Source organism: Euwallacea fornicatus, chromosome 25, assembly GCF_040115645.1.
Source record: "Euwallacea fornicatus isolate EFF26 chromosome 25, ASM4011564v1, whole genome shotgun sequence".
Classification (NCBI taxonomy): Eukaryota; Metazoa; Arthropoda; class Insecta; order Coleoptera; family Curculionidae; genus Euwallacea; species Euwallacea fornicatus.
This window is the reverse complement of record NC_089565.1, coordinates 1,060,376-1,074,901: the sequence shown is the minus strand read 5'-3', so window position 1 is coordinate 1,074,901 and position 14,526 is coordinate 1,060,376. Positions and strand designations below refer to the sequence as shown.

The 14,526-nt window shown below is 33.4% G+C and overlaps 1 protein-coding gene across 1 annotated transcript in view; it reads right to left on the bottom strand.

Annotated features, from left to right (window-relative positions):
* The window catches only part of LOC136346965 (uncharacterized), a 33,335-nt gene extending 22,496 nt beyond the window's left edge, over positions 1–10,839 (bottom strand). The window contains exon 1 of the mRNA XM_066296556.1: positions 10,490–10,839. Within this exon, the coding sequence (XP_066152653.1) occupies positions 10,490–10,574 (85 nt within the window). The 5' untranslated portion in view covers positions 10,575–10,839. The remainder of the gene's footprint in view (positions 1–10,489) is intronic.
* Between the last annotated feature and the right edge of the window lie 3,687 nt (positions 10,840–14,526).

Sequence of the window (14,526 nt, the reverse complement as noted above, 5' to 3'; positions counted from 1 at the left end):
CGAGCCAGGGATTATCTTCGTTATTTCCTTTACGTTTATAATTTGCATTTGTAAATGTTTTTGCAAATTTTACGAAAATGGTGAAAGATACGAAAGTTCTGCAAGAAACCAAAGAGCTAAAGAATTGAAGAATAAATTTAAGTTTTGGGATCAGAATTCACATAAGGTGTTTCGAACAAATGTCCAAAGCATTAAATAGCACGTGACCCTAAAATAAATATAATAAGCTGTATATGATTACTGACGATTTTGGCATCTTGTTGCAGAGGGTGCTCAAGGAAATAGGTATACAAAATAAAAAGAAAATAATTCAAAAAATACGCAAAGAAAAAGGCAAAATATTAGAAAAAGTGTGAAACTTTGCTACTTTGTATATCGAAAATAATGCGTTTTTGGCCATTGGTCTATTGGCTTTTTGAATTATTTTGCCGAGAAGTATCTCCCCTGCAACGTCTCCGCGATGATATGTACAACCCTGTATAGATGTGGAAAAATACTCTTGCTTTTTTCTCTCATCTCAAATTGCGTTGCGGCAATTTGCGGTGAAATTTATCAATTATTTCTAAAATTCTTTAGAATTTTCACCACACGAGTTGTCTTCGTAGGAGAATTTCGTGAACCAACCTCCAAATAAAAATTTGTGAGAAATTTGTAGAATTTTTGACTCGTAGACGTTGAGAAATGTTATCATAGCAACCAAAAGTGCCCGTTACTATGGTTACCAATTTTACATTTTTCCATAATTTTCGGCAAATTGTGTCGAAGCGGTTTTATAACGTGAATTAATTCATAAAGGGACTTTGCCAAAAACTGCTTGAATAAATTGTTAGTGTAACAATGGCTTAACAAATGAAAATTTTCCGCCGATTCAGAAGATAAAAATTATACAACTGTGTGGATTGCATACGGGTCTTGTTGTAAATAAATGTAAATAAAGATGTAATATAATCAAGAAGTTACTTGTATGCTATTCTACCGAGTTAAAATGAAATATCGGTATCATAAATAATTTAAAGAGTTGATTTCAGATACATAGATGTACTAAAGGGTAGTTTTCTACAATATATCAATGATCGGTTAAAAGGTAATTTCTTCTGTATTTTCACTATGTAAATTTATAACATTTATAAATGTTAAATTTTTTTTTGTGTTACATAAGTACATAAATTTAAGTTGCAAAGACTATCAGCACTATTCAGCTCATTTTTATTTACACCATACACATTTAATTTTACGCTTTTTTATGTGTTTTTTAGTGCTTTTTTGTAACTGTGTAAACTGTTTTTTGACAAAATCAACTATTACAAAGTTATATATATTTTATATTTTTATTTATATTTATATTTAAATTCAAATATTTCAAAGTTACTATTTGTACTCTAATCTTTCGAAATTTACACGAGAGGGTAATCCTTAATGGAGGGTCTGTTAAGAACTTACTAATGGAAATTTATATGCACATATTTATTTTCGGGATGTGGGAAGTCAAAATTTCATTTCTTATCATCAAATTTTTATATATAGTTTTAAGAGCTATTAACATATTTCAAATTTTAATTTAGTATTTCACTGAGATAAATCAAATACCTATTTATCACCATCCTCTAAGAAGTATTTTCAGTGGGGCCAAACATTCTCCTGCATGATGACTACATGAAAAATACTGAAGTATGTTCATATATGTATGTAGATTTTCAATTCCTTCATTTATTGTAAAATTGACGAAAAATACCTGGAATTAAGTTTCACGACAAAGGAACTTTCTTTTTTAACTATTCATTATAATGAACATAAAAGTACATATGATCAAGTTGACAGCATAACTGCTTACACGAAAATTATGAGTTACAGAATGATTCTTCAGTTGTTTTAAGGGCAGTTTTATATGGTAGTTTATCGCTGGATCATTAATGGGGGTTAATGAAAAGTCCAAACGTCTATACTGATAATTTCGTCACATAGGGCAATATGGTTTTATACGAATCTAGTTGGTAGTTTTCACGTTTTGGACACCAACAGAATAGCTAAAATCACAATGACGTGGTTATACTTACGGCGAAGCTTCATTGTATCACATCGAATGACACTGTTTATACAGAGTGTCTCTAAAAGGCCTTTACAACGCTCTAACATAGGTAGCTGAGATCAAAATATAACAATTTAAATATATTTGCCTTAGTCCAAAAATTGACAATAATCGAGCTACAGGGTGGCAAAATTTAATTTTTAGTCATAATTATTAAACGACATGAGGAAAAGTCATGAAATTTTCTGCAAGGGGGTTGTTCGGCATGAGGAATTCATATCTGCAGACAAAATTTATGTAAATCGTAGAGGGCGCCACATACGCACTAGGTACCTGTTTAGGTCCTTAAAACTTTTTTGTTTGTAACGGTAAACCACTTTTAGGTGAAAAAACGTATTCGCGCGATGTTTTTGCTTAATAAAAGGTATTTTCGAGAGAAACGCTTCTAAAATAAATGCAAAAGAATGTAATTTCTTTAATGAATATTTTTTAAATTTTAATTTGTTAATGTTAAAAAATGCTGTAAAAAATTACTTAAGTAACTGTTCAAAATGCCTACCATTTACACGCGTACAAAGATTAATGCGACGAATAAAATTAAAGTGTATTTTGAGCATTATTTCGTTATTACCTCGAAGATAATTTATTAAATTTTGAATTCGTTGCCAGAGTTCTTCTTAAGCAGTAACAGGTGTTCGGTACACCACGGACTTACGATGTCCCCACAAAAAAAATCTAATGGATTTAAATCCGGGGAACGTGGTGGCCAGTTTACGGGAGCGTCATTACCTCTATCAATCCATTTATTTGGATACTGCTGATTCAAATAATTCCTGACGACTAATGCGAAACGAGGTGGAGCGCCATCATGCATAAACCACATTCTGTCTCTTTGTTGCAGAGGAATATCTTCCAGCAAACCTGGTGGTGTATTTTGTAGATGTCGTAAATAAATTTTTCCGGTTAATCGCTGAGGAAGAATTACTGGACCAATGATGACATTATTAAGTATTCCATCCCAAATGTAAATTCTAAATTCCTCTTGAAAATGCACAGTTCTGATGGTGTGTGAGTTTTCGTCCGCACACACATGTTCGCTGTGGCAGTTGGTAATTTCCTCCCTTGCGAAACCACCTTCGTCAGAAAACAAAACATTTCTTCCAAAATTAACATCAGCTTCCCTTTGAAACATGACAAACTGGCAGAAATGTAAACGAGATTCCAGATCCTGTGGTAGAAGATCTTGTACTGGTGTTTTGTGGTATGGGTATAGCAATTGTTCTGTAAGCACTCGATGAACAACATCTTTAGAAAGTGCTAGTTCTCTCCCGATTGGCTTAATACTGAGTTCTGGGTCTTCTCCCACACGTTCTAAGATTTGTTCTTCAACTTCAGCAGCTCTTACACAACGCTGTCGTCCACTATCTGCAGTTTGAGGTGCAAAGCGGCGAGTCTCCCTAAGGCGTCTCTACAGCAGTAAAAGCTGGATGACTTGGTACTCTTCAATCTTCCAGAATAAACTTGAACGCATTCTCGACCATTTTTTTGACAGAATCCACATACCAATACCATATCGGTGGATTCTGCATTGGTATAGTGCACCGCCGTAATGTATTATAAGAATCAAAATGTATTTTTACACACTAAGCTTAAAAGCGCAAAATGAAAAGTCTTACAAAAATACTTTATCACTTTAGGGAAGATCAATTCGACTGCAACAACAATAATAATTCTTCCGTAGCAACTAAAAATAGACTTGAAGAGATTGAGATTGGAAAAAGTATGCATTTTTTCCATTTACTTCAGAAGCGTTTTTCTCGAAAATGGTTGTAGTTAGCGACTTGATCAAGTCATGCCTTTTTTGTGCAAAAACACCGCGCAAATACGTTTTTCATCCAAAAGTGGTTTACCGTTGCAGACAAAAAAACTTTAAGGACCTAAACAGGTATATAATGCGTATGTGGCGCCCTTTACGATTTTCATAAATTTTGTTCGCAGATATGAATTCCTCATGCCGTAAAACTCCCTTGTAGAAAATTTCATGAGTTTTCCTCCTGTCGTTTAAGAATTATGACTAAAAATTAAATTTTACATTTCAACTTTGTCGCCCTGTAGCTCGGCTATTGTCAATTCTTGGACTAAGGCAAATAGGGTTAAATCGTTCTATTTTGATCCCAGCTACTTATGGCAGAGCGTTGTGAAGGCCTTTTAGAGACGCCCCGTATAACACGCACAATAAATGTGAAAACGATATACAACGGTATGGTGGCGAAGATAATCACACAAACTACGTATAGTATTAAGCAATATACGCATGTGCAAAAATTACCTTCGCCGTAAAACGTGCTATGGTAAATAATGCATTAATTATTCTCATGGAAATCGTAAATCCCAAATTGAGCTGTCTGTATAACACATAATATACACCTTGGTTCATAAACGAGTTTAAAACGATTTTTACACGTTAATCTATCTGTCTTTTTGGACTTATTTTTCAAAACATAAACTGTTGGTTTTCTGGAACACTTCACAAAAGTGAGAATTTATCGCCGACCTTAAAAGGATAATAATTGCTCGCCTTCGGATAAAGATGTGCTCTCCTCACGTCTGAAATGACCCAAAGGCCTTGGTAAAAATGTTGTTTTCAGTTATTTATTATCGAATTGGCCTGAAAATCCAAGCATAAATAAATATGACTGAGGTTAATTTTGAAATGTAAATGTTTAACTTTAAAAAAATTGCTTACAATGGAAATGGCTTAAATAATGGGTTGGCAAATATTGACAGTGCTTAAAAGTATTAACACTAACAATCGATTGGGATGAAGAATGTACCAATTGATTGGCATTCATAAGGCCCATAAATAATTTTAACCTGAAACTATCATTAAGCTGTTGAATAAATTAAGGGGTTTGATTCTTACTAGACGCAGTTTACGAGAGAAATTTCTGTTTTGCCTAAAGTATAACGAATACTTGTGCATAAGTGCATTATTTGCTAAACGGTAATAAAATTATTAATATGCGTGGAACAAATTTGAAATGTATAACCAGCGGTATTAACATTTGTACCATGACTGGGAATTTCTCGAATATCTTGACTTTTATATTTAATTGCGATTTGATATACATTCTATATAATAGCGCAAAGCGGCTTAATAACATTTTAAGTTGTGGCTACGCATATCAACCACAAATATGGACAATTCTCGCAAGATATGTTCACAGTACAGGGTGTCCCCTTTTGCGATTCCCTCGCCATATACCTCGCTTGTCGTTCAGAGGGGAAGATGCGTTTCTCGCCAGCGTTGCGTACTTTTTGTCAAACGAAAGAAAGTATAAACAGATATGTAGCGCTCTTCCTGGTCTTTGTCGTAGAGGGTGGTTCATTAACAATGGAACGGAGGATGATTTTTTTACATACGGCTATATCGGGACTTCCCGTAAGTCGGTTGTCTTTGTCAGGTTTCAAAAGATTATAAGCGGTGTAGGTTTTCTCACTTAAAATCCAGCTTAGCCGCCGAGAGTTTAGGACAACCTTTCTATTAATCGTGTTTTTTGTTAGCTTTCAAAAAAATGAATAAAAATTATTATATACAGGGTGTCCCATTTAAAGCTGTGATTAAAGATTATTAAAAAACGATACGTTGAATGGAAAAAAATTCAAATAAAAGTTGTCCGGAAAAGGGGGGGCATGTCATGAAGACAGTGACTGTTAGCCGAAGCGTCATTTCAACGGCAACTTTTTCAAACGGCAACCCCGTATTTTTTTTACAGATCCTTGTACTCTTTCGAAAAGTGAATATCTTCTATTTGAACAATTTTTTTGTTAGACGTTTTGCGACAGAGTCCTTGATTTTTGTCCAATTTTTATGATAGTCGAAATTATTGCATTTTTTTTTCTAGAAAAATTTTGCAATGCACATTCTGTTTGAAACTTATAACAATCCTTCTGTCTAATCCAAAAAAAAATCTATATTCTGTATTTTTCTTTAATTTGGAATATTAATTTAAAATCTGATTTGAGAAACTTACGGAAGCAAATGTTCAAAAAACGTCCTTCCTGCTCCAAATTCGTCTCAACTCTTATTAGAAAAGAATTGTTTACTTTGCGCAACAACTCTCCGTTTATCAATAACTTGCATTTTCAATTTTCCTTTTCATGTTGTTTATAGTTGGTACTTCTGCATGACCTTTGTCCTTTAAAAATCTCCAGAGGAAAAAATGTGATTAGGTCAGATCAAGCGACCTAAGGGGCCAGTTCACTGGACCCCCCCGTCCAATCCATCGATCAGGATACATTTCATCCAGGACCTCACGAGACATCCTAGAAAAATGGTCTGGACAGTCGTGATGCTAATACCACATCACCCGTCTAATGGCAAGTGGAACGGTTTCTTACAATTCCGGAAGATTATTATGCAAGAAATTGCGGTACATTTCTGCATTCAAGTTTCCTTCAATGAAGAAAGGTCCAATTAAGTATTCCCCAATAACACCGCACCATACATTCACTGATCATGGTCTTTGATGTTTAACTTCCTTAAGCCAGTGTGGGTTTACAGCACTCAAAAAATGCAGATAATGGCGATTCATTGCACCATGGTTTGTGAATGTGGATTCATCCAAAAACAAAACGTTGCAGAAGAAATTTACATTTTGATTTAATTACTTCCTTGCCCAATTACAAAAACTGACTCAGTTTTAAAAATCAGTTCCATGAAATTCTTGATGTAAAGAAACGTGGTAAGGATGGTATTTATTCATTTTGAAAATTTGTTGGACATTTGTCTTTAATACTCCTGAGTCAGCAGCAATTTGACAACTTAAATGGGGATCGAAGGTAACATCTACAAGAACTGCTATTTGATCGTCTTCCAGTGTTCCACTTCGCGAGGGATGCAATTTTTTGTTTCCAAAGTTGTCGTTTCCTTGAAACTTTTTATGACACTTTTGAAAATTGTCCAACAGGGCACTCTTTCATCCGGAAATCTTTCAGTATGAAGTTCTACTGCCAGATTAACATTTCTCCCAGCCTCTCCATAATTAAAAACCATTTCTAATAGTTCATCCAAAGCGTAGCAATCCATTTCAATTATTGAATTTTCAAATGAAAAGAATAATTCACACAAAACAATTAGATTTATTGTCAAAAAAAGAATATCGATTGCCTGTATACCTCGCTATAAGGTGGACTTTAACGAGAGGAAATTGAAGACATTTTTTTGTTCATAGAAATAATGTTTTTTTGATTGGATAAATGAATTGTTATGAGTTTTAAATAGAATATGCATTGCAAAACTTTTTTAGTTAAAAAAATTCAATAATTTTGATTATCTCAAAAATTGGACAAAATTCGAGGATAATTCTATAGCAAAACGTTTAACAAAAAAGTTGTTCACATAAAAGACATCCATTTTTTGAAAGTTCATAAGTATCTGTAAAAAAATACGGGGTTGCTGTTACAAAACAATCCCTTGAAATAACCTTAAAATGACAATTTGGCTAAAAGTCACAATCTTCATAACATGTCCCCCCCTTTACTGGACAACTTTTATTTGAAAGTTTTTTCATACAACGCACCGTTTTTGAACAATCTTTAATCACAGCTTTAAATGGGACACTGTATACATAACTATAACCATAATATATACAGGGTGTCCGGAAATTAATGTGACAAGTTTCTGTAACACTTTTTCGTCAGATTTTAAAAATTATTTCCCTAAAAAAAACTTTTTTTTGGTTATTCGATTGTTTAAAAGTTGATCCCATTATTACTTATGGTCTTTTGTCTTATTGGTAAAAAATTGACACATCCCTTAACGCTAAGGGGTTGAACCCACCCTTGTGATCTACTTGGTAACGTATAACTTTTTAGTTTTTTGTTGTGTATTGTTTGAGAAACAAAAATAGTGCTCAAAATCACTTAAAAAACGTTCTCTTGTTTCATCTCTATAATAAGTAATTTTCGAGAAAATCTACTTTTAAAATTGTCTTGCATGGTGTGAATACGTTATTATTATGTTAAATTATTTTGAAAATTTTAACAGAACGTGTCATGAAAACAATCTCACTTGGGATTAATTATTATTTATTCAATAGCCGATTAGATAAAAGGTATTATTAGATTTTAAAACACAGTGTTAAAATCTTCATAGCAAATTTTCAAAACGTTATCAATCCTCTACAATACACAAATTAAGCCGTCTTAAGGTATTACGACGAATCCTTAAAAATATTCCATCCCTTTGTTTAATTTATTCCCTCTTGTCAATAATTCTCCGCCTCAATCCGTGATGGTTGCGTACTGCCATGCGGTATACCAGCGACTTTAGATATCCCCGAAAGAAAAAATCCATGGGATTTAAGTCAGGAGATCTGGGGGCCCACTCTATAAACCCACTTTGTCTTATTCACCTTTCACGAAATATTTCTTTCGAGAATCTCCTAACAGTCACGCCATAATACAGAGGAGCTACATCTTTTAATAACAAGATCGAGTTCCTAACTTGAACGGATACACCTTCCAAAAGAATAAGTAATAGATTTTGTAAGAAATTTAAATATCTCTCACTATTGATTTTAGATGACAAAAAGTAGGGCCCAATTAAATAGTCTCCCATTACATTAGTCCATGTATTAACAAAAACCTTATTTTCAAATTTACGTTCTACAGTCGTATAAGGATTCGTTATTAACCCTATTGATGATCATTATGTAGACTAATTAAACCGTCATACCCAAATCGAGCTTCGTCCGTAAAGTGGAAACTCCCTTAAGAATTTTTTCTCACCATCATGGAGATCAAGAATTCTATTACACATATGCACACGAGCCAAAGGATCTTCTAGGTTTAAAGCCTGAACCTTGTGATAACGAAACGGATGAAGGAGTTATTTCCTTAACACCTTCGGCTCTGTACTTTTTAGAATATTTTCCTGCACATTCATTAATCTTACATTCTGATTTGGATTATTCTAGATGGAATTTAAAATGTGATTTTCAAGTTGAGGTGCTTGTGTTCGTCTATGACGACCTATGTCCAAACTTTTCTCTTGAATGACCCACATTGACCAAGCCTAGTGCGGATGGTGATAAACAGTCGCGATCGTGGAATCTTATGTGGATGTGTTTTAGCATACTCGTTGAATCCTATGTGAATGTTTTAGCACACATACGTCTTGCCGCAGATGCATTGTCTCCAGCTATTCCATAACAATAATGCATATCATGTAATTCAATTTTGGAATAACTAACATTACTCATTATACCATTTTTGAATTCAGAAATTTATTATGGACAAAATATTAACACTCATTTTTACACATTACAATTTGTGAAAATTGTTTCTACATTTATTCTTATTGCCATAGAAACCATAGCAATTGTTTCCATGGCACGCTATGTTAAAACGTTAAAAATTTAATGCAACAATAACGCATTCACATCGTGCAAGACAAATTTAAAATTTGATTTTTTCAAAAATGACTTTAGAAAGATCAAAACCAGTAAATCTTTTTACGTAATTTTAAACGCTCTTTTATTTTTTGAAACAGCACACAACAAAAACCAAGAAACCAAAAAGTTATAGGTTATAAAGTAGATGACAAGCGTGAGTTCAACCCCTCAGCGTTAAGGGATAAACGTCCAATTTTGATCAATAATACAAAAGGCCATGAGTAATAATTGTACCAAATTTTAAAGCATTCGGATAACTAACAAAAAAGCTATTTTTAAAATCTAACTCTAACGCCCTGTAGATCCGTTATTTTTGAGTTTGCAAAAAAATGTTATAGGAACTTGTCACATTAATTTTTTATGTAAAATCGCCCCGCTAGCTGTCGGTCGCCTGATTTCAGAACGCCCTGTATAATATATGAATTTTAATAAAAATAAGTGACGTTATTGAATTCTAAATTACAAAATGTTCTGCATAGCGTGTTTACTTTTAGGAAAGTTGAAGAGCTACAGCAAACAAAATGAGTTTAAGAACAAATAGAAATAATTGAAACTCTTGGCTTTTGTGAAAGCTATCGACTGCTCAAAGACAAAAAATACAACCCAATGTGGAAAATATCAAATTCAAAACCACCCTGTGAAAAGAAAACCGCAAAGAATGTGAAAAATCTGTTATGATCTTCGTTTTGGAAAAAGTTTCTATTAGCGTGCGAAAAGTAACAACATTTTTAACGCATTTTAACGTAAAAACTCCTTGTACTTTTCCGCGTGCAAATACTATTTGCCGAATTTCTAAAAAGCTAGAAAATGGTGATTATTTGAACTTATACAAGAAATACGCAATTATGCTATCACTCGATATTCTACACCCGAGATTTTTTAAATTATAAGCTGGGAAGACACACGATGAAATGTTTTGGTACAAATATGTTCGGTAAAGTACCATATTAAATTATAGCATATTCGGCACTAATCAATCCAAAAATATGTGCATAAAAGGACTTACTGTCTTCGGAGATCATCCATTGGAATTTGTAAGAAATATGAGGAGTTACGAAGGGTGGAAAAGTATAAATATTGTAGGAGGACATTTCGAAAAATACGTTAAAAATAACAACAAAATTTTGGACTCAACTTCAGCAACAAGTAATACTTCACACCATTCGGTTAAAAGTGAAATGCTACGGGTGGGTACCAGGAAGGTATAGCAATAATAATATACCTAATATGCATTTAAAACGCAAATAACTGTAATTTTACTATCAATGTTCTACATTAATGTTGTAATGTTTTATGTTGTTGTTTTAATTATAGCTATAGCTCTTAATTTTCTATTGTTTGAATATAAGAGTCATCTCGATGCTTATTCTATTAAAACTTGTAATTTGTTTAAATGTGAATCATGTACGTCAACTCGAATGTAATAACCGTCTTTTACGGACTTGAATCATTCGGCCGTGCGCTATCGTGTATGGAAAAGTATCACTTTCCGTATTTGGTAGATATTTAACGGGCACCTCATCATCGCCCGCATTTGCGTGTGGAAGCGAATATTTTTCATCTAGCTTATGCTGTATTTTTTGCAGGTATAAATTTTACGTTACATCATAATGACAAGATCAAACAATAAATTTTTATATGAAATAACAAGAAAGTTACAGGTTTTACACATTTCCTATTATCAACTTACAACGCATTAATGACATTATTGGTAATTTATTACTTTAAGTATATAAGGTATTATTGATACCAGAATCAAGAGACGTCGAGGGCTGATTCGGGGAAAAACCCATGTAAGTCGGTATTTATCAATAGCTGTCGAAGAACGGACTTCGCGATGTAAAAATCACCGCGATATTACAGAGGTACCCGTGTATTGCTATAACTGGATTATTACTGAATTATTAGATTTGATTTTTTTTGGATTTAATACCAAAATGTTACACAAAATGTGACAAAATACGATTTCCTAGACACCACTTTCCGTTGAATTTTGCACATTTGTTTGATTTGGTGAGATAATACAGGGCGGTAAGAACGTCATGGGACAAAGTGAGGTTTTTTTTCTAGTTTTGTTTTCTGTTTGTCGTTGCTGCTTGAAGCGTTAATGAAGTGTCAGGCGCATGCGTTTTGTTGCCTATGCTATTTTCCAGTGCCATGTGATATCTGCCGAAATTTAAGGTAAGAAATTCATCGGAATGTGATCGTCCGATGAATTAAGGAAGAAAAAAAATTCTGCGAGAGAAAAAACTGGAGCCATGGAAAAGGTCATGGTAGAGTTGAGTGCCAGAGAACGGCAAGAAGGATAAATGTTTTCGTAATAGATTGGAACAGTTCAGAAATCTAATTTTACAGTGAAGCATATAATACTTGGTTATCTATTTAATAACAGTAGGTAGATAGGAGATAGTTTATTGCGGCTGAGCAAGAGGCAAATATTGGTAATAAATCTCAAATAAAATAGATCCTGTTAAGAGGATTATTGCAAAGCCCGTGATGATTTACTGAGATGAAATAATTATTTGCTTTATAGCCCTAACCGTTAGCATTCGTTAGAAAAATGTCGTGTAATTATTGGGATTTATGGGAATGTAAATCCGGGCCATTAAATGTACTTCCACAGAAATCAAAGAAAGGAATGCAGGTAACTTAAAGACGTGGCATAATATATGGGGTGTTTCACTTTAGGTCTAACAATAAAATTCTGGAGAATTTAAAATAGTAAATGTTTTCAAAACTTCATGTGAAATAACATTTCTTCTAGCGCATCTTATACTGATTTTTCAACTGTTTCGATTATAGGGATGTTCGACATGGGGTCAAATATGTATTTAGCCCAAAAATAATTCGAGGTGTGACCATCATGTTCGGATTGCGCATGAATGTAACAGTATGTTCTGTTGGCAAAACTTGCTTGCACGCAACTTAAAAAAAAACCGACATGGTGCAATCTAGAGCAGCTTCAAAGGAATATAAAATTTATTATTCATTTGCACTAAATGTTTTCAAAATCGTAAGTAATCAAATTCTTATTCTATACAGAGATCCTAAGAACTACAATTTATAAATAAAAAATATATAAAACCAAAAATTTAAAAGGCACATTAAAGATACGTGAGGAAGTATTGAATTAGACTGCAATTTGATGGTGCAATAAGCCATGCAGTTTAGGGATTCGTCAGTCATTCTTCATACACCACACTTACCACATTTGATAAATTTTGCGGTGACGCTGGCGCTAGTTCTCCAATTTCGTAGCAACACATCACACCAGGTCGATAATTTATTGGATTAGTTTTCCAACAAAACACAAAAATTTGCATGAAAACGACCATTAGAATTTCGAATTTTGTACGAATGCAGCTCCAGTTTTGCTAAATATCTAATTATTTAGAATACCACGGGGTAGCACAGGTTAGCACCGGTTAATTCAGGATCATCACACTCAGTGAAATAGAGACATTCATCAGAGCGACTTCCGAAATATTCCGATCTTGAATCCAGAAAATCTTGGACATGTTTGGTAACAAATCGCTGCTCATCGCGATAAATATATTTTGAACGGAAGACCTTTACAGACCGGAAATACCCGTCTGTTTATTGAAACAAAGAAACTAGAAGAGAAGAATGTCATACATGAAGACAGAGTATCACTAAACTTAGTACAAATTCACGCACACAAGATAAAAAGTACGCTCTAGACGAAAGACTGAAGATTACGAAAATATTATTAAGATTAGAGATATAAGATTAAAGATTGATATAAATGAGATCAAACGAAAGAAGTAGAGAAAAATGTGTATTGTGTCACGATTCGAATTTTGATCGTAAATTGGTACCGGAAGAACGGTTTCTGTATCGGAGTTTTCCCAGTGTATCTACTGATCGGAAGATGTCAGGTGGGTTTACAACGGAGGCCGTAAATCCTTTGATTTGGTACAATGCATCTTTGGTTGGTTTGTTGGACTGTGTGGTAGCTATTATTCCATCATACCAGTTATGGGTAAATCGAATAATTTTATTAATAGTCCATCCGCTTTTGCGGAGCCTTAAACCGACTCGTTATTTCCATCGTTGAAAGTTTTTGTTTTGACCACTATTAAAAGCAATTTTCAAGTTCTGCGCTATTTTTTGGTAAAATCTTCCATTAAAAAAAAATTATATATTTCCACGTTAACGCGCCTATTACGCAACTTTAACAGAGTGAGAAATTTTAGTTAAGCCAAACTTCTGTTAACATTTCTTTATATTGAATATCTATACCGGATAACAATAGAACAGGGTACACCATGTAGCGTATAAGGTGAAATGATTAATTTAAAGTGACATTCTACATACGAGGAACTGTGCCCGATTTTTGATTTTATTATTAAAATGGCAACCCTGTATATTAATTATTATATGCCGTTGTCCCTAACCGTTTTCTGAAGGCAATTTTTTCCTCGTTTAGTCTTCTGGAACATAATTTATATTTGCATAAAATTCTTTAGAGGCATATCGTAAACTCTTACATTTTTTAAATCAACCTGAAGAGCTTTTTCCAATAAAATATTAATCTACAGGGTGTCCCACCTAAAACCCTAACACCTTGAACGTTGGAAATCGCACTTGCACGACGCAGATGCTTCATCACCTTCTACGTGTTATATGCCCTATGTTAACCACCAAAATTTCCCTCCTGGGGTAGGGTGGTCTCCTGTCAACGATCAAGTACTGAATCTTAATGTATATTTGTCAATTATTTTTTAAATACGTTTTTGTGGTGAAAAAATATTTCATATCATGAAAACATCTTACACAAACTTTTTTAACTGCTGAAAAGAGGCGCAAATTCAAATCCGGATGTGAGCGGTTATTTAATTTATATGCAAACTTGAAATAAACATTATTTTATGTTAATATTGCTGATATTGAAAATATTTGTATATTTTATTAATAAATTATGTTCATTTACCAATGAATGTTCGTTTAATTTTACTATTTACCTATTTACAACTTATTATACGTGGCCTTTTTCTGTTTAATTCTTTCATGTTAAATACA